General features: G+C 45.5%; 1 protein-coding gene across 1 annotated transcript in view; it reads right to left on the bottom strand.

Annotated features, from left to right (window-relative positions):
* Positions 1-1059: 1059 nt before the first annotated feature.
* Ndufa9 (NADH:ubiquinone oxidoreductase subunit A9) overlaps positions 1060-18480 on the bottom strand; it is a 25666-nt gene continuing 8245 nt past the window's right edge. Inside the window, exons 5-11 of the mRNA XM_048444090.3 lie at positions 18237-18378; positions 15424-15526; positions 13784-13851; positions 12743-12819; positions 8119-8214; positions 4730-4796; positions 1060-1307 (exon numbers count right to left, since the gene is read on the bottom strand). Coding sequence (XP_048300047.1) covers positions 1137-1307; positions 4730-4796; positions 8119-8214; positions 12743-12819; positions 13784-13851; positions 15424-15526; positions 18237-18378 — 724 coding nt within the window. The 3' untranslated portion in view covers positions 1060-1136. The remainder of the gene's footprint in view (positions 1308-4729; positions 4797-8118; positions 8215-12742; positions 12820-13783; positions 13852-15423; positions 15527-18236; positions 18379-18480) is intronic.

The following is an 18480-nucleotide window of genomic DNA, read 5'->3' as shown; positions in this document are numbered from 1 at the left end:
TTGGAGCTAAAAATTAATTTTCTATAGATTTTTTTTTTCCTGATCTGCCCAGAGATGGCCTCTGTGTTCTTTGGGGAATGACAGAACTTGTTTGCTACTAGGACACAGTATGGGGGATGGTCTCAGGTCATAGCAAGGTTGAAGGACACCTGAGACTGCTCTGAATGAGCAGGACTTCAGAGTCACCACAGGGTAGATTGGTGAATTACACAGGTGGCACGATAGTATCAATGATTAATGAAACTGAAGTGATAATGGGGGCTGAGAGTCCTGCAGGCTCAAGTCAGCTATGAGGATCAGGTAACCTGAGGTCAGAGACGACAAGCTTTTAAGTTCACCTCCATGAGGGCAACTTGAAGTCCCCACAGGAAGAATCCCTATCTACAGAGACTCCAGTCCCTTCCCCACAAAAAAGAATCTACCTAAGTACGTGTCTCAGATCTTCAGCCATTCACAGCTCCTGTGTGTGTAATCTACACTCAAGAGAGAACCCCAATGAGCTTGGGATGGTGAAACTCTTTCCTTAATTGATGTGGTTTGAAACGTGTGCATCCCACTAACATTCACACAAAAGCTTAGTTCCAGTGCAGCAGAACCCCTGGCCTTGGTTTAGGTGACTAGGTTTGAAGAGCTCTGTCATCATGAGTGATCACTACTGTCACAAAAGAGGTTGAGGGAAAAGGGTGTGGCTCAGTGACTGGGCATTGCATTAAAAAAAAAAAAAGGCTGAACTCCATGCTCCCCTCTGCCTCTACCATTAGATGACACAATGTTCGTTCCACAATGTGAGAATAATAGCCCAACAAATTTAGATCAGTTTCAAGTGTATATGTGCTCATTTATACCAAATACTTCTACATAACCATGCATTCCTCAAGATCATAACAATATTTTGACTTTGAAGATAGGGCCTTGGTCTAAGAAATCGAAACCCTCCAACATTCCAGAGAATAGTCATATGTGTTAATATTATACATAATTATTTGAAAAAAACTAGGCTCAGTTCTGAATGGCTGAGAGTTGTCCTCTGAGTAATCAAGAAGGAAACGCGAAACAGACTGAACTTTCAGATATTTAATAGAGCGACCTCATTTACTATGTAATGGGTTCTAAGGAACACAGGTGGCCTGGGCGAACTAATAGTCGACTGTCTTGGCAGGCTTTGTCTCCTCGATCTCGGAAGACAGCCAGCGGTAAGTGCGATGCCGCCGCAGCACCTCAATGGCCTTGAGTTCCAGTGGGGTAGCCTGAACGCCAAGATCTTCCAGGCCAGGCAGGTCAGGTGTTAACACATCTGAGATATGCATCTGTGAAGAAAGGACCACAGAGAATGTTGAAAACATCACCCCTAAAACATCCACACCCTTCAGCTGACCTGAGGCTCATCACTGAGGCAGATACCTTTAGAGAACACATAGTAACCCTTGATTCTGGAACTCACTGAAGCAGAATGAATAGTGAAGATCAACAAAGACCAGAGGCAGGTCTCCCACACCACTCAGGAACACAGGACAGTGACCCTGGACCAGGGGATCCACAGGCACATGTACACAGACCTGAACCTAGTATAGCGAGGCAGAAGCTATGTCTCCACCCAGGGATTCAGATAAGAGCTAAAATAGAATGTTCTTATGCTGAGTCTCTGGGTTCTGGCCCTCTACTTAAGTTTTAACTTTTTTTAAGTTTGGTTTCAGAATTTTTTGACAGGGTCTTGTTGTGGAATATCTGTATAGTAAGTGAAGATGTACTGCCCGTGATTCACCAATAAAATAAATAAAAATAATAAAAAGCTGAATGGCAGGAGAGTACAGGTGGGACCTCTAGACACAGAGAGAACTCTGGGAAGAAGAAAGGCAGAGTCACCAGGCAGAAGCAGGGGAAGCAGGATGGGCAGTATGGAGATGAGGTAATGAGCTTCTCAGAAGAACGTAGATTAAAAACATGAGTTAATTTAAGCTATACGAACTAGTTAGGAACAAGCCTAGGGTAAGGTCAAGCTTTTATAATTAATAATAAGCCTCTGTCTCATTATCTGTGGACTGGTGGTCCCAATAAGAAAGTATTTGGCGCCTCATGTGGGGTACCAGATACTGTGGCTTCTTTTATTGTTTATCAAAAAATAATGTTTGGGAGTTAAATATTAGGAAATAACCTGATAGATCCATGGAGCAATGGAGAAATATCAACTGACCCTCTTCTCCACCTTCCCAGACCAAAAAAGTCCATGCATCTCTTTAAGTCCTTCCCTATTCCATCTTTGTGTCCCTCTATCTTCCTCTGAGTCCACCAGAAAACTCTATGGTACACTCTGACCAGCTGAATGTGGACTCTGCCCTCCAAACCAAGGTCCCACTCCATTGATGGTCTCAGAACAACAACACAAATAAAACTCCCACAACAGTGTCTCACACTGTAACCCCTAGGTACCTTTTATGTAGCCCAAGCTAACCTCAAATTTGTGATGCTTGCCTCAGCCTCCCAAATGTTGGGACTGTAGGTTCTAAACCAAATATACTCATTCTGGGTTAAGAAACACTCACTACCAAGTCAGAAGCCAAACTCATCTTGTTTAGGGAAGAATGACCATCAAAAAGCACCAAAGCAGATCCTTCTGTACACGGAACCGCACCAGGTCCCATCCTGTGACCCCCAATGAACAACACAGAAAGGACCATAGTGTGTTTAGAGTTCTCTAGGGCTGTCTGCAAACCAAACCAGAGAGCCCCTGCCCACTATACTCATACTTCCTCAGTCACCACGGTAAGAGCAAGTGTCAGACAACGGCACACGCACAGGAAGGCACCATTGGAAGGTCTCTGCTCTCTAGTCAGCCTGTCAGAGGGAGACTAACAGCTACCGGTCTCTGTTCCCTGGGACTATTCTCAACTCTATGCTGTGCTTTAGCTCTTAGGGGACAGTTTGGCAGTGTCCTGTCAATAGAAAGAAAACCCACAATACTCAGGCTGAGCCGCTGTCATATTTCTATTTTATTTGGTATCTTCCCAGCAAGATTTGGGCACCCAGGGAGCAAATAATCAATGAATCCGACAAGCGTGGCAGACATGAGAAAGAAGAGCCAGGGCTTACGAGCACAGCAAACTGCAGGTAGACAAGAGGGGCAGCAAGAGGCTCTCAAAGAGGAAAAAGGACTGTTGCCTGGGTTACAGTAAGTAAAGGAGAGACAGTTATGCACTCTGCCCTCAGTACACGGCAAACCTCCAGTATTAGAAATATGTTTCTAATGAAACACTAGATGAACAGGCAGGTGTTAGGCATCTAGTGGGGGTTGCTGAGGGTCTAGCCCTTTACCATCTAACACAGCAGCCACTGGTCAATATGATTCAGGTTTCAGTTTCAATGAACTAAAATTAAATAGAGTTGAAATCTGGTATCTGCAGCCATGGTAGACATGTATCAAGTCCTCCGTATCACACACTGCTGCTGGCAATGTGACAGTACAGACAGGCCACTCTGAGCACTGCGGGAAGTCCCGTGGGACGATGCTCATTTAGGTCTAGAAGAGAAATAAAACTGCACAGGATTCCGAGATATTTTACAAGAACAACATAGAAAGGGCCGTCACTGAGACGAGAGCCCAAGGACAGAACACGAATTTGCAGCAGCAGGGCATGGTGGATGCGCGTGTCTGTAATCCTGGTACTTGGGAGGCTGAGAAAAGACAATCAGCATGAGTTCAAAGTCAGCTTGGGCTGCACCCTGAGCACCAGGCCAGCAAAGGGCACACAGCAACAAAAACACCTGATAACAATAAAAAACAAACAAACAACAACAAAAATCACAAAACAAAACAGGCTGCAGTTATAGTTACGGCATGTTACTATGTCCGCAGTGTAACAGTGGATTCCAGGACAGGAGAAAACCTGTAGAACCGCCTTTATCAGCAGCGGCCAGCAACTGGGAGGAGCATGGTTTACAAACAGAAATGAGAGCGGGTGAGGCTGTGACCCCATCAGAACAGAGAGCAGTCAGGATGGAGGAAGGCAGGAACAGAGCCTTCAGCACAGCCCACTGAGAGAAGGGAGAGCCAGAGAACGCCGCCTGAACCAGGGAGCTGCAAAGACAACATCTCAAATAGAAGAAATGGGGTACTTTAGCAAATGCTACTCGCAGTAGGAATGAGATGACTGAGAGGTGGCAGCGTGGCACTATGGGTAGCCTTGGAAAGAGCAGTTTTAGGGCAGAGAGGGATAATTTGATTCAAATGGATTAAAGAAAGAACGAGGCAAGAGTATGCTGGGAACAGGTACAGACAGTTCTTCGGAGGTTAAAGTATGAAGGGAAAGTCAGATAACATGGTGGCACACCTGTAATCTCAGCACTTAGAGGTAGAAACAGATGGATCAAGAATCCAAAGTCACCTTCATCTACTAGTGAGTTTTGAAAACCCAAAGGGCTGTAAGGGGACACAGTGGACAGCGAAATGGCTGGAGGGCTCCAGGACAGAGTCCGGCCTCCAGTGAAGGATGCCACTGCATGTTTGAACGCTGACAGGAAAGATCTTACAGAAAGACGACCACACTATCAGAGAGAAGAAGGTGGAGTCACGTGAGAATGAATGCAGGTTGGCCCAAAGCAGAAGAGCTAGCCTTGGCCAGCAGAAACACCTCCCACCGGAGCCCTGCAACCTTCAAGCAAGTCAGCCAAACTGAACTGACTTCTCCAGCTCTGCAGCGCTGTCTGGTGAGAGGTTTGCTACGCCCAGACTTACCCGCTCCACTTTGTCCCTCGTTGTCCAGGGCTCAAATGGGCTCATTTCAAAGAATCTGGCAATCCACCTGGAATGGAAAGACACGTGGGATGGGTGAGGAGTGTCTCTGCGCTGACTTCGGCCTGTCAGAGCCAGGGAAAGAGGGGCTGCTGCACACAAGAACTCACCCAGTTTTTGTCTTTGTTATTTTATGAGAAAATAAAAATGTCTTGGCTCTACTGTTGTGAAGATATATCTAATTCAGACTTCCTCTCTCCCTTCCTTTCTTGGATTTTTAAAACAGGGTCTCATGTACCCCAGGCAAGCCTCAAAGTCACTATGTGGCTAATACGACCTCAAACTCCTAATCCTCCTGCCTCTACCTCCCAAGTGCTGGGATTAAAGGCGTGTGCCACCACGCCTGTCTACATCTACAGCTTGTGTGTGTGTGTGTGTCTGTCTGTCTGTCTGTCTGTGCATGTGTGTGCTAGGAACCAAACTTCAGGCCTCCCGTGTGCTAGGCAAGTACTCTACAACTGAGAACAATGAGCCCCGCCCTCTAGCTCCAGCTTTCTAAAGGCTTGAAAGAATATTCCCACTGCAAAATAAATCCATGAAAAAGGAAGTCCTAAGACTGCTCAGAATTTCTTTAGCAGCATATAAAATCCCAATTATAGCCACTCTTCCTAAGAGCAGCTCCCATGCCTGGGTCCACACTAACAGATTTCGTATGGGCAATGCAAGGTACTCAGTGGGCCAGGCCATCTGTACCTGCCAACCCTGACTTCACCCTCACCTTCATGGGCAACATGAAATGTCTCCCTCCTCCTGGTTTACATTGTACCCAAATTGGTCCCCAATGAGTCCGTGTTCCTTTGTGGAGATCTCAGGTTCTTTACATCAGCTGCCTTCACTAGCATGCCAGTCTACAAATATTAATGGAGGCCCTTCTGTGCACCAGGCATGGTGCTGAGGCAGACAAGTATAGGGAATAGTTCAGTAACCTCAGATTCTAACCAGATTTCGGTTATGCATACCTGCCTCTTCTTGTAATGCACGTGGCAGCCTAGTTCTTTCACCTGCATGTCCTATGTATGCATGCACCTCTCCAAACATCGGACATAGCAACTTTAGACCCCTACCTGCATCTAGCTACCCAAATGCTCCTCTCTGAATGGATTAAGTTTCTTCTCCCCTAATGACCATCAAACTTGGGACAGTTTCTTTTCAAATACATTTCCATTGCACTTGGGTGCAAAGACCGGAAACTGATCCAGTCGGAACAGTTTTTGGTGCATACGCTATAAAGCAAAATTGTGTCCTCAAGTAAACTTTTAAGGAGAACCAACTTGCCATCTTACATCTATGCAAAACTGGGATTGCATGTGACTAAAATCAGTTGTACTGTAGAAACAGACATACAGAAAAAATGATTATATGATCGAATCTGTTAATCAAAACAAAGAACTCCACGAGCTACTCTCCTTAGCAACCAAACTCCTCCTTCTCTCGAACCTCATAAAAGGAATCCCAGAACAATAATTGGTGTCCCTAGAACCTTCCCTGATATGGTCGGCTGTCAGCATCAACAGCATACCCCTCTCTAATCTGTTCCACCACTTTGCTTTGAATAGTTTTATTTCTACTTTTGCAAAATGAGCCCTTATCTTCCACCCTTTGCCTGATTCCTCTGTAACTGCTCTAGATCCTGGAGACGGGGTGAACAAAGGCAACATTCTCTTCCTCAGACACTCATGCTTGGTACCCCTTCCTAGGTGAGGGCTCTCTTCCGCAGTGGAATGCTTGCCTAGCAGGTAAGAGGCTCAGGTCTGACCCATCACCACAAACAAATACGCAAACTCTTAAAAAAAAAAAAAAAGGCCAGATACAGTGGCCTGCACTTGTGATTCAGTGGTATAGACGCCAGAGACAGAGGACTGTTCCAAATTCAAAGCCAGCCTAGTCTACACAGTAAGTTCCAAGCTAGCATGGTATATGGAGCCAGAAAAACAAACCAAACGACTTTTCCTCTCAACCTCTCTTGATGCCTTAGAAATCCTCCACTTGGCAGTTTCTCATCTTCTGTTAATGTTTAGTGAGGGCAGTCTTCTGGCTTCTGGGGCCTTCTCCTCTCCCCCCCCCACTCCCGTGTTCACACTCTGTCCCTGTCTATTATGTATGGTCAGTGTGTCTCCTCTGCCACCCTCCCGTGTCCACACTCTGTCCCTGCCTACTATGTATGGTCACTATGTTTCCTCTGTCCCCCCTCACCTCGTGTCCACACTCTGTCCCTGTCTACTATGTATGGTTACCATGTCTCCTCTCTGTCCCCCTTCCTGTGTACAACCTGAGCTACACCCTACAGCCTAAAGACCACTGAGCTATACCCTACAGCCTATAGACTGCTGAGCTATACCCTACAGCCTATAGACCACGCTACCCAAAAGATCACCTCAGTATCTTAGGTGCCTAGAACACTACCTGAGAAGTGGAAGGCAGTCAGTAAATATTTGTTGACTAAATACAGAAATGGACTGCCATGTTGATTTAAAAATCTGTCTCCGGCACATTAGACATGAAAATCTTTCTGCCAAGACTACTAAGATGTGCTCTGATGGGTTCAGGATGGAGAACATAGCCAGCAGGAGAACGGATGTATGTGCAGCCATGCTGGGGAATGAGTTCAGGACTTTGCACTTGCCAGGCAAGTAGTTTGTTACTGAGCTACCAACCCCAGTAGGTTTAAAACTGTAGTCCTCAAAGGGAAGAAGTGAAGAAACAAAAAGAAAGGGAGGGAGGGAGGGAGGGAGGGAGGGAGGAAGGAAGGAAGGAAGGAAGGAAGGAAGGAAGGAAGGAAGGAAGGAAGGAAGGAAGGAAGGAAATAAGACAGACAAAGGGGCCAGGTCTGGGTCAGGATCCTCCTCCCCAGCTACACCAAAGTCTGCCTTAACAAGAGCTGGGAACCTTGCCCCCTGGTGGGCAGCTGGAAAGAAACAAAAGGAGAACTGACTATTGCCTCACACCAGCTCCCAAGCAAGACACTTCTCTAAATCAAAACCCAAGGGTTTCACTGTTGTCTATTTGTTCAAGGCACTGGGGACCAAACCCAGAGCTTCACACTGTCACAACGCTCTGGCTCTAAGGCACATCCCCAGCCCAACCCTAGGGTTTTAAGCTGGAGATTCTGAAGAACTACCCATAAAACACTGCTAAGGTCATCCTTGCTTGTTAAGGTCACCTACAATACAGTTCCTTTCTTGGCCAGAATTACAAGAGATTTTCAACACACTAGAGATGTGCAGACTGGCCTTCTGTAAGAAGTACTTCATGGTACCCTGGGAAGGGATTAGGAATAGTACTTCTAGCCAACTCTCTCATGGGTAGACACGGACAGACAGCACAGTACTTACCTGTAAGCAAATAGTGGCAAGGGGTAGGGGAGGTAGGTCCTGTGGGCCATGCCATAGATGTACTGAACCAGGTGAAAGAGTAGGTACCGATTCGGTCTGAAAACCAAAACACAACTTCACATCATTTGCCCCTATGATTTTTTACAAAAAAATGAACACTCTTCTTGTGAAAAAGGAAACACATTGTAACAAACACAGACAAGCACAGAAAAATCACCTGCTAACCTTCCTGCCAAAGACAACCTATTCTACAGACACTTCACATTCTTGTACATATGTTCATGATACCCCCTAGTCCTTTTGTTTCCTAAATTTAAGATGGGTCTCACTGTGTAGCCCTGGCCGGCCTCAAACTCACAGAAATCCTTTCGCCTCAGTCTGAGTCACCAAGCCTGGCTTACCTGGCATTCCTTTAATATACAAAATTAATTTTATTTCGTATGTTTATGGTCATTTATACACCTTTCTTGCCTTCGATAGCTTCTGTCCCTTACAATGACCAAAACCAATTCCATCTCCTGAATTGTCACCCTTTCTACATAGGCAGCCTCCATGTATCTGGGACCAGACTTTAATAATTAACCTCCACTTACATTTCAACTTCTACCCACCCACTTTCCTAATGCCATTTGCCTCAGAAAGATCATAACTGAGAGCAAAATGAAGATCATTCGCTACAAACCTTACTATTACAACATCTTACAAAAACAAACATAAAAGTCCACCATGCAAAAAGAAATGCTAGTAGCCGGGTGGTGGTGGTGCATTCCTTTAATCCCAGCACTTGGGAGGCAGAGGCAGGCGGATGATTTCTATGAGTTCAAGGCCAATCTTGTCTACAAGAGCTAGATCCAGGACAGGCTCCAAAGCTACAGAGAAACCCTGTCTTGAAAAACAAAAAGGAAAAAAAGAAAAGAAATGTTGGTATCAGCTAGAGGAAGTCTAACACGGAACCCCCCAACAGTCCTTAAATCCCAGAAGGATTGTCAAGGCTCTCTGGTTTGTACATTGCAGGCAACACTAGACCATGGCTAAGCTACCTGTGTGCAAGGAGCCTCCTCAAGAGGCTCCACGGCAACACACTCCATTACGTGTGACTGGACAAAGCAAAGACCCCTGGCTCACACAGGAAAGGGCCAGTGGAGCTCACATCTTTCCCCACCTGCACTTCACAGTTTGGCATTAAGGATCATTGGCAACAGATATCCTCAGCAAAGTTTGGGTCTGAGACCCTCTCCTCTAGGCTTGTCAGCTAAATACTGCCTTCTCTAGGGGCAAACAAACAAACAAAAACCAAAAAATACCAGCAGAGGAGAAAGCCCCTGAACTAACCGGCTTCACCTCTTATCTCTGCTCAGTGATTTAAATGACACTCTCAGTTCTGCTTGCCCATGAGTTCTCTAGGGAACTGATCTTCTCTGGCCTCAATTTACTTTTCTGAGCAAGCCGTCCTGTCTACTGGCTGATATTCTCAGGTTCCAGTGAAAAGACCCCTGGTCTCTCAGAGCTGTCTGCATCTGGCCATATCCTCGGCCTGTCCCTAAGGGTGGCTGAGCCCTTCACTTACGCTCTGCACCACCTCATCTCCAAGCCTTCTACTACTCTACCCTGCAATCGTCAACTGTTAGCTCCTCGCTGGACCATTCTGAACAACACTCTAACCCTGGTGGGCCCTTCCCTGACTGCACATTCACCTGCCAGACCCCTCCCCCATGTGTATCTGTGTGTGGTCACAATGTGAGTCACAGGGAGCACATGGGGGTCAGGCCAACTTGCAGGAGGCAGTTCTTTCCTTCCACCATGTTCTGAGCAAACTCAGTTCAGGGTTGGTGTCAAGGGCCCTTACCCTGTAAACTGTCTGACCAGCCTTACCACCATCTCATAATCACATTCTTGTTGCTTCTCCTTAGAGCTGTTTGCCCCACTGCCTCCACCTCCTATCCTTCCAATGAGATCCCCCACAGTACAACACTGGCCCTGTCTCAATGCTCCAATCAGGTTAAAGTCCAGAGGGTGGTCACAAATCACCATACTGCCACGCCCCCTCTGGAGCATCCAATATAATTGCCATTCCTTCTCCACCAGGTTTTCTACTTCACTGTATTTTCCTTTTGGGAATTTATTATTTATGGCTTGGTCTATTATTTATGGGAGTCATAACTAGTCTACCAGCTCCATAAAAGCAGAAACCTTGTCTTTGTCATTCATTATTTTAGAATATTTTATATATTATAAATTTCACCCATTTTAAGTTATAATTCAGTTTTTTAATTGAGACAGGATCTTACCATGTAGCCCAGGCTGCCCTAACTTTTGAGTCTCCTACCTCATAGGTGTACCACTGTGACTACTTATGTGGCTAGCTGTACAATTTTGTATTTCCACCAGCAGCGATTTGCAAGATTTCCTATTTTCCTACATTGTCGCTAGCATTTGATAGAATCTCTGCAATATGCTCTCTCAATGTAGTTTACGGTTTCCGTGGTAACCACAGAAGAAATCAAGCACCTTAGTATGTGCTTGTTCAACATCCGTATTACCTTCTTTACTGAAGTTTCTGTTGCTAATTTAACATGGGGCATGTATATCTGTATACTTTGTGCATGCCTGGTGCTCATGGAGGCCAGATGAGGGCACTGTGAGTCACCATATGGAGGTGGGGCTGGGGATAGAGCCCAGGCTCTCTGGAAAAAGAGTACTCTTAACCACTGAACCATCTCTCCAGTCCAAGGCTTTCCATTTTTAAGTAGTATTATTAGAAATACAAAAGCTTCAAATCCTGATGAGTCAAACTTAACTTTTCCCCTTTTATGGATTATACTTCAAATGCTATAGCTAAAAACATCTTGCTTAACTCAAGATCTAGAATATGCTCCACTCAAAATATTTATAATTTAAACTTTACATTTCTTTTCTTTTCTTCACAGATTATAAAGTAAAAGTCCAAATCCCTATTTCCAGTCTTTTCCTGTGAAGAGACCACCCTCTCTCCACTCAAGAGCCACAGCACTTTTGTCCCCAGTCAGACAACTGGCCATAAACATGATTTGGAGCTGGGCATAGCGGTGGAGACTCATAATCTCAGGAAGAGGACAGGAGGATTTTTTTGAGTATGATACTGGCTTTGATTACAAAATGAGTCCTAGAGGAGCCTGGGCTACCTAGGTGGCAAGACCCTGTATTATCCTTATATTACTGTTTAAATTTCGACTTTGTCACTTTCTGCAAAAGGCTGCTAGATTTTGACAAGATTCCATCTATAGAGCAATTTAAGGACAACTGCCATTTTAATAACAACATTGATACTTCCAATTCAAGAATTTGGAAGGTCTTACCGTTTATTCTTTCCTTTCCTTTCATAGTGTTTTTTAGGTACATGTCTTAACCAAATTTACCTAAGCACTGTATTTCTTATGCTGCTGTGACCATGATTTCCTGTGGTGCATGCACACACGTGTGGGTGGATATACTGTGCACAAGCGCACCTGCAGCACACACGTGGGCCAGAGTTCTCCTCTGCACGCTGCATCTTGTTTCCTAAGGCAGTCTCCACTGAACCTGGAGCCCTAGGGATCCTCCTGACTTCATCTCCCCTGAGCTGGGTCACAGGCCTGCTTGGCCTTTTTTTTCTTTTCTTTTCTTTTTTTTTTTTTTTTTTGTTTTACACTGTGTGCCTGGAGCTCAGACTCATTCCTGTCCTGCTGCCTGCATGGCAGCACTTAACTGACTGAGCCATTTCCCTGCCTGTGAGTAAGATTTTCTCAGTTGTATTTACAGACTGCTTACTCGCTAGTATATAAAAATACAGTTTTACATTGCTCTATTTTGTGTATTTACTGAGTTTGTCTCATATATGTGTAAATTTGAGTGTGAGTGTGTCCCTGTGTGTTTTATAGGTCCTTAACTAAAGATGACAGAATAAAGCAATACAATTAATACTACCAGAAACCGGATGGAGCTGGGGAGATGGTTCAGCTGGCAAAGTGCTTGCTGCACAAGTCTGAGGACCTGAATTTAGATCCCAGCACCCACATAAAAAAGAAGTTGGGCACAAAGGAGCATGCTTGTGACCCCCATACTGGGGAGGTGGAGACAGAACTCCCTTGTAGCTAAATCAGTGAGCTGAGAAATTAAGAAAAAAGGTACATCTTCAGTGCAGACACTTTCCCCTGTGACTTTTTGTTTTGTTTTGTTTTTGAGGCAGGGTCGCCTTAAACTCACTCTGTAACTTATGCTGGCCTTAAACTTGTGGTGATCCTCCTGTCTCAGCCCCAACCCCCAAGTGCTAGGATTACAGGTGACAGTCACTATGCCTGGATTCCTTGAATACTTTATCAAAAACATTGAATCTGCAAACAGGAACCCATGACACCAAGTGTTGACTGCTTCTGTAGTAGTCCAAGGCAGTGGTTCTCAGACGGCCAATAGGACTGTGCACATTCAGGCCAAGCTCTAGGTTCCCCAGCTACTGCGTGTGGGTACCAGATGTTCCTTCCGATCCTGTGAGTGACCTGCTCAGGAAGTGTGAGCACCAGATGTTCTGATCCTGTAAGTGACCAGCTCAGGAAGTACTGTTTTATAACCTACCATCATCTTTTCATAAAGGCCAATTCTAGGCACTTACCCGGCAAAGGCAAAGGTTTTTCCTCTGGCATCTGGATCTTTAACCGCGTTAATAATCCCTTTGGAAACATCTGAAACCTATACAAATCATAAGACAGATTGTTGAGCTAAGATATCAGACCTGAAGAACCAGGTCCGTGATCATGGCTACCTGGGAAGATGAGGCCAAGTTCAAGGACTGGCTGGGCTACACACTGGGTTCAAGGCTAGCTTGGGCAACTTGGAACAACATGTCTCAATTTTTTTCAAGTGAGGTGGCAGTCCTGGGTGTGAATGCAGCCCAACAGTAGAGTATTTGCCTTACATTCACACTATCCTGGGTCCAACCCCAGGATCACAAACATACATATAAAAATGTTTAGGGAGAGATGGAAAGACAGGAAGAAGGACGAAGGGAGGAAGGAACGCAGGGGCTACAGTCACAGGGACAGGACTGAACAATGACACCAGTTCGTCTCAGACACCATAAGGAACCACCTACCTACTCCGGTGTTCAAATAATCACGTTCAAGGCTCATCTGAGTACTGTCTTAGACAGAAGTCTTATCTAAGTCAGCCTAAGGTCTTCCTGACATGGCCAGGCCACAATCTCACCCATGTGATCTCCCAGCACTGTTCCTTACTCTGTTCTGAGTCATAACCTAGAGGTTGAACTACACAGAGCTGCTGATGCCCTGCCATTCTGGCTTTCAAAATAGGAACTGTATACAAGTTTAGACCCAGAGACCCGGAATCCATAACCAGAAATCGTTAGGAAACTGCTGAACTATACGGAAAATTTTTGTCTCGAAGGGGGTGGGGTAGGCTGCCTCTGGCATCTACTGACTCAAGGACAGAGGGACTGCTCAACATCCTACAGTGAAGAACTGAAGAGTTGTCTGGCTCCAAATACCAGCAGTGTCAGTTGGGAAGCTGCTAGTTTTCCTGCCAACAGGACACAAGGTGGGTCATCTGGAAAGAAGGAATCTTAACGGAGAAAATGCCTCCCTAGGATTGAGTGGCCTGTAGGCAAATCTGAGGACTGATGTGGGAGGGTACTTACATATACTGGTTGTTTCACTGTCTTAAAACCCAAAGAAACAAGAGGCACGCCACCAAACCAACGAATATCTGGAAGAAGAAACAAGAAACTGTCGTGAGAATACTTGATGAAAATAATGTAACAAATACATCAGACGCTGAAGGTTCTGGATTGAATAAACAAACACAAGTAGAAAGGGGGCGGGGTTGTGATGGCCCACAAATAAAGAAAGAAGCAAAAGCAAACAAACAAATTTGTAAAAACAAAGGCTGGATTGTGGTAGTGCACACCTCTAATTCCAGCACTCAGCAAGCAGAGGCAGCATCTCTAAGTTCCAGGCCAGCCTGGGCTACAGGGGGAGAGTGCTGAGCAGTAGCCTTGTCTCCCTGGTTCCTGAGTGTGGATGTAATGTGACAGCTGCCTCACCGTCCCACCGCCACGCCTTCCCCACCATGGTGGACTGCAGTCCCTCAAGGTGTCAGGCAAAATGAAGCCTTCCTCCCTACGGTGCTTCCTGCCGGGTCACAGCCATAGCAAGCAATGAGAATATGGCCGGCACAGCTTCTTCCTGTCCACATGGCTGTCATGCCCTTGAAGCTTCTAGCCAAGTCTACAGCCAGCTCCAACGCTACCTCAACCTCCTCATACTGTAGCATTTAACCTCTCCACACACAGATCTGCCTAGTCTGTTCAGGTTGTCACAACAAAATACCACAGACTAGATGACTTAAAAACCCAAACTACTTTCTCCCAGCTTTGGAGGCTGGAAAATCCAAAATCGAGGTGTCTGCAGGTTCCTGGTGAAGATCTCTTTCTGGCTTGTAGGTGGTCATCTTCTTCCTGTGTCCTCATGTGGCCTTTCTCTCCCCGTACAATTAGTACCTAACCCTTATGACATCATGTAGCCTAATGACCTCCAAATCCCTCTGTTCACATCTAGTTACTTCAGGCGTTAAAGCTTCAACATAAAGAACTCGCACATGATAAATTTTATATTTTAAATAGTGTATCATGATTTAAAAACAAAGTGGAAATCAATGCAGAATTCCAGCTGGTACAATCAAGAGGGAGACACAGCAAAGCTGATAAACCCATGGGCATAGCCACACAGAGGAAAATTATTCAGCTACACAAAGAAACAAGTCCACAAGAGTCAGGGACAAATCCTAAATACATATGAAGGAAAGAAGGCAATTTGAAAAGGCTTCCTGGTGTACGACTATGATGTCATAGTATTTTGAGAAAGATACAATAAAGAAGCCAGTGAAAAGATAGCGGTTGAGACGTGTCCAGGATGGGGACAAGGGAGAATTTGTAGAACTCAAAAGATTTGCTCTTTCTTGCCAAGGTCACAGAGTTAAAAGTTTAAAGTTTCTGGCTCTGAAGCCCATACTCTGGGCCAAGTATGACCACTTCCTTCAGCGGCTAGAGGGAAGTAAATCTGCACCTCCCTAAATCCACATCACAACATTCAACCAGACCCTCATTACCCAGAAGCGGAAAGGACCACACTGATGAGGAAAAGAAAACTCTAAAGGGGAAAGGTAACTGAAGAGGAACTAGAACTCGGTCTGGGAGCTCAGAGAGCACTGCGGGCTGGTGCTCAGCTCAGCTGTGCTAAGCCACCAGCACTCCTCTCTTCTGGGAAGAAGGATGCGTACTTGCAAAGTGATTGAGGAACCTGTCCTCCCTTCCAAAGATGTCAGATGGCCGTATGATAGTGGCTTCAGGAAACGCATTTCTCACTTCCTTCTCTCCCACCGCCTAAACAACCAAAAACAAAAGGCATTCTGAGATCTTTGACAGGTGCTAGGGCTTTCCCCTTTCCCACTACCAGAGACTATTACATTTCCAAGGCCCTATTTTCATTAGGTAGTCATAATTTTGGAAGATAATCATATTATTAAAAAAACTCAATTAACAGAATGCTATAAACACAGATGAGAGACAAAACAAATACCCCACACCCAGAAATTCTGTAGACGTTCTTCCTATTCTTATGCTAGGGAACCCTACAATGAAGGGAAATTGGTTGCTTTTCCAGCCTTATGTTTCTTTCTCTTGTTTACAGACTCTCTGCTTTATGTCAGTAAGATCGCAGCCTGCCAGAGAAACAAAATCCAACCCCACCACAAGCTCTTCCCTCCCACCTCTCTCCCTTGCCAGGCCAGAGAGAACTAAGCCCACCTTGCTGCACCACACCAAGCTCCAGCTCCCATTTCTCTCACTCTGACTCTGAATTCTGCTTCAACAACTTCAACATCTGATCTGTAACCACTTTTGACAAGATCACAGATGCCCACAGATCTGACACCTTCTGACTGCTTGGTGATACTCACAATACCTCTTCCCTCCTGGAATGCAGCCTTCTGTGACACTGCTCTCTTCCGGCTTCCTGTCTAGCACACATGTTCAGCAGTTCTGACTGGCTCTGGTATCTGCAAGTATCCCTCCCCCACCATACTTTCAGCGTTTGCATGCCTCAGCCCCGTTCAGGGCTCTCTTCTCAGCCAGCCTTCTTATACCTTATTGTTCGTCCAATGACAGATTCTGCTGACTCTCAACTTTCATCTCCAGCACAGATCTCTCCTGAGCTCCAGGGTCAGAAGCCCTGAACAACTGGGACATTGCTGAAGTGCAAGTCCAAAACCTGGCCCCCTGGCATTCTCTCAAGGAAAACAGTGCCTCTTAATCTGTGCTGAGTTTGATTAGCGAGAGAGTAGAACTGATACTAATTACACTAGCAAAGTGCCACGCTCTTCTGAGGCTGCTGAGAAGCTGGCTCTGAAAGCAGAGCTGACCCCTGCCCCTACCTCAGACACAATATGTTGATGCCAAGTTCTTTTCAAACACTCCCTTTCGTGTCTGGCTGAACCCTTGGTTCTGTAAGGAAGATGGGAAAATAGCAGCGGCTACTGTGTCCTTAAGCACAGCTAGAGGCTAAGCAATTCCAACAGAGATCACTGCTGTTTCTCTCAAGGTATAACAATGCCCTGCAGTGGGAGAGAAGCCAGAGGTCATCCTGGAACAGTCTGCTCTGCAGGAATCTCCATCAGGAAGTCCCACGTGACTCAGCATGGCTTTCCCAGTTATTTCTGCGGGAGACTACAAGAGCTCAACCTGACTTGCCATTCGCTGCTGTTTGTCCTTTTATTTGGAAGCCTCCTATGAGGGGATATTCTGCTCCACCTGGGTTTAGAGTGCAGTCAGAAATTCCAGTTTCTCTTCCATCGCAAAAGGGCTTCCCCAGGTGGTTTCTGCTGGATGTCTGTCTGGTGGCCCTAGCTTGGTGATGTTGCTTTGTTTGCTCTCTCCTGGGATAAAGTCTTATCCCAGCTGACTTTGTGATCATCTGATTTGATGGCAATCTGACATCTACCTGCTACTTCCTGCTATCTGCGAATAGCTATTGATTCTTGTATTTCCGCTTGCTATATACTTAAAAAACTCTCTCATTCAAAACAAAAAGCACAGCTTTCACAGATCATTTTATAGATTACACAAAATACAGAGTTGAAAGCCAAACTCCACCCCAAAAGATTCTGCTTTAGTTGGTCAGGGGTACAGACTGGGCACTGGAGTTTTGAAAAATCTCCCTGCAGCTAGCAGGGATCATTTTCCCCGGTGGACTAGAATCCTAATGAGGGCTTGGGTCACATCTGCTTGACAAGTAATGACATGCAATTTACAGCACACGACTGGTGCTTAAAAAACAATTTTCTCAATAAATATAAGCATTGGAACACAAACCTGGAGTCATTATTAAGAACTCTGTTGTTCTTGTCAGGATGACACGAGACAAGCTCATTGTGGCAGATGATAAATGCTTACGGGTAGACCAGACACTAATAAGCCCGCACAAAGAAGACATTTTAGGTTCCAGATGGACTCTGAGCCACGGTGGCCAACCCCAGACTTCAGGCGAGTTTGCAGGAGGAAGATGAACGATGCAAAGAGCATTTTCCCTGGCACTACCTACTCCTCTCATCTCAGCCTTCACACTGCCCGGGGTGACTGGCAGAAACTGAACTCCAAAAGGTTCAAGAGGACAGAGGGTCCTGTAATCACAGGAGCGCACCCAAGCCTGTCTTCTCTGGCCGGAATCATAATCTACATTTCCTGCTGTTTGCTATGTCTCCCCACAGCCTCAAGCATTTGAAGGCAGTAATACGATCTATCCATATATGAGACCCTTTAACAGGCCATTCAACCAAAAGGTCACAACACATGTACAGCAGCTAGAGCTGTGGTCTAGGGATAGAGCATTTGCCCAGCAAGGCCAAGGACCTGGGCTCAGTACTCAACATCAAAAACCAAACAAATGAAAATCACAACACAGGCACACCTGGTTCTAGAAGGACAATGAAAGACCCTCTGACATCTCAACACATGGTAGAGAAACACTCCTCTTTCCCATCAGGTTCCAAAGCATTTCCCATGCCTGTGCGGCCCCCGCTGAGCTCCCAGCACTAACCTTGCTCCTCAGGTACCTAGAAGAACTCTTCATGCTGGCATTTAGGTGTGAAACATGAATGAATCTCTCAACCCCAGCTTCCTTGGACACCTGAGCTATTGTCTGAGGAATCTTCACGAAAACATCTTCAAAATCAAAGTTTCTGGAAGAAAAGGGGGAGGCAGTTAAAAATTCAAGAAAATCCAGGATTTCAAAGTTTTCTATACTACTTTGATTTTTGTGACAGTATTTGAATTTGTAATAA

This window comes from Myodes glareolus, chromosome 3, assembly GCF_982192425.1.
Source record: "Myodes glareolus chromosome 3, mMyoGla1.1, whole genome shotgun sequence".
Taxonomy (NCBI): Eukaryota; Metazoa; Chordata; class Mammalia; order Rodentia; family Cricetidae; genus Myodes; species Myodes glareolus.
Note: the sequence above shows the minus strand (reverse complement) of the source record. Positions and strands in the feature narration are given on the sequence as shown.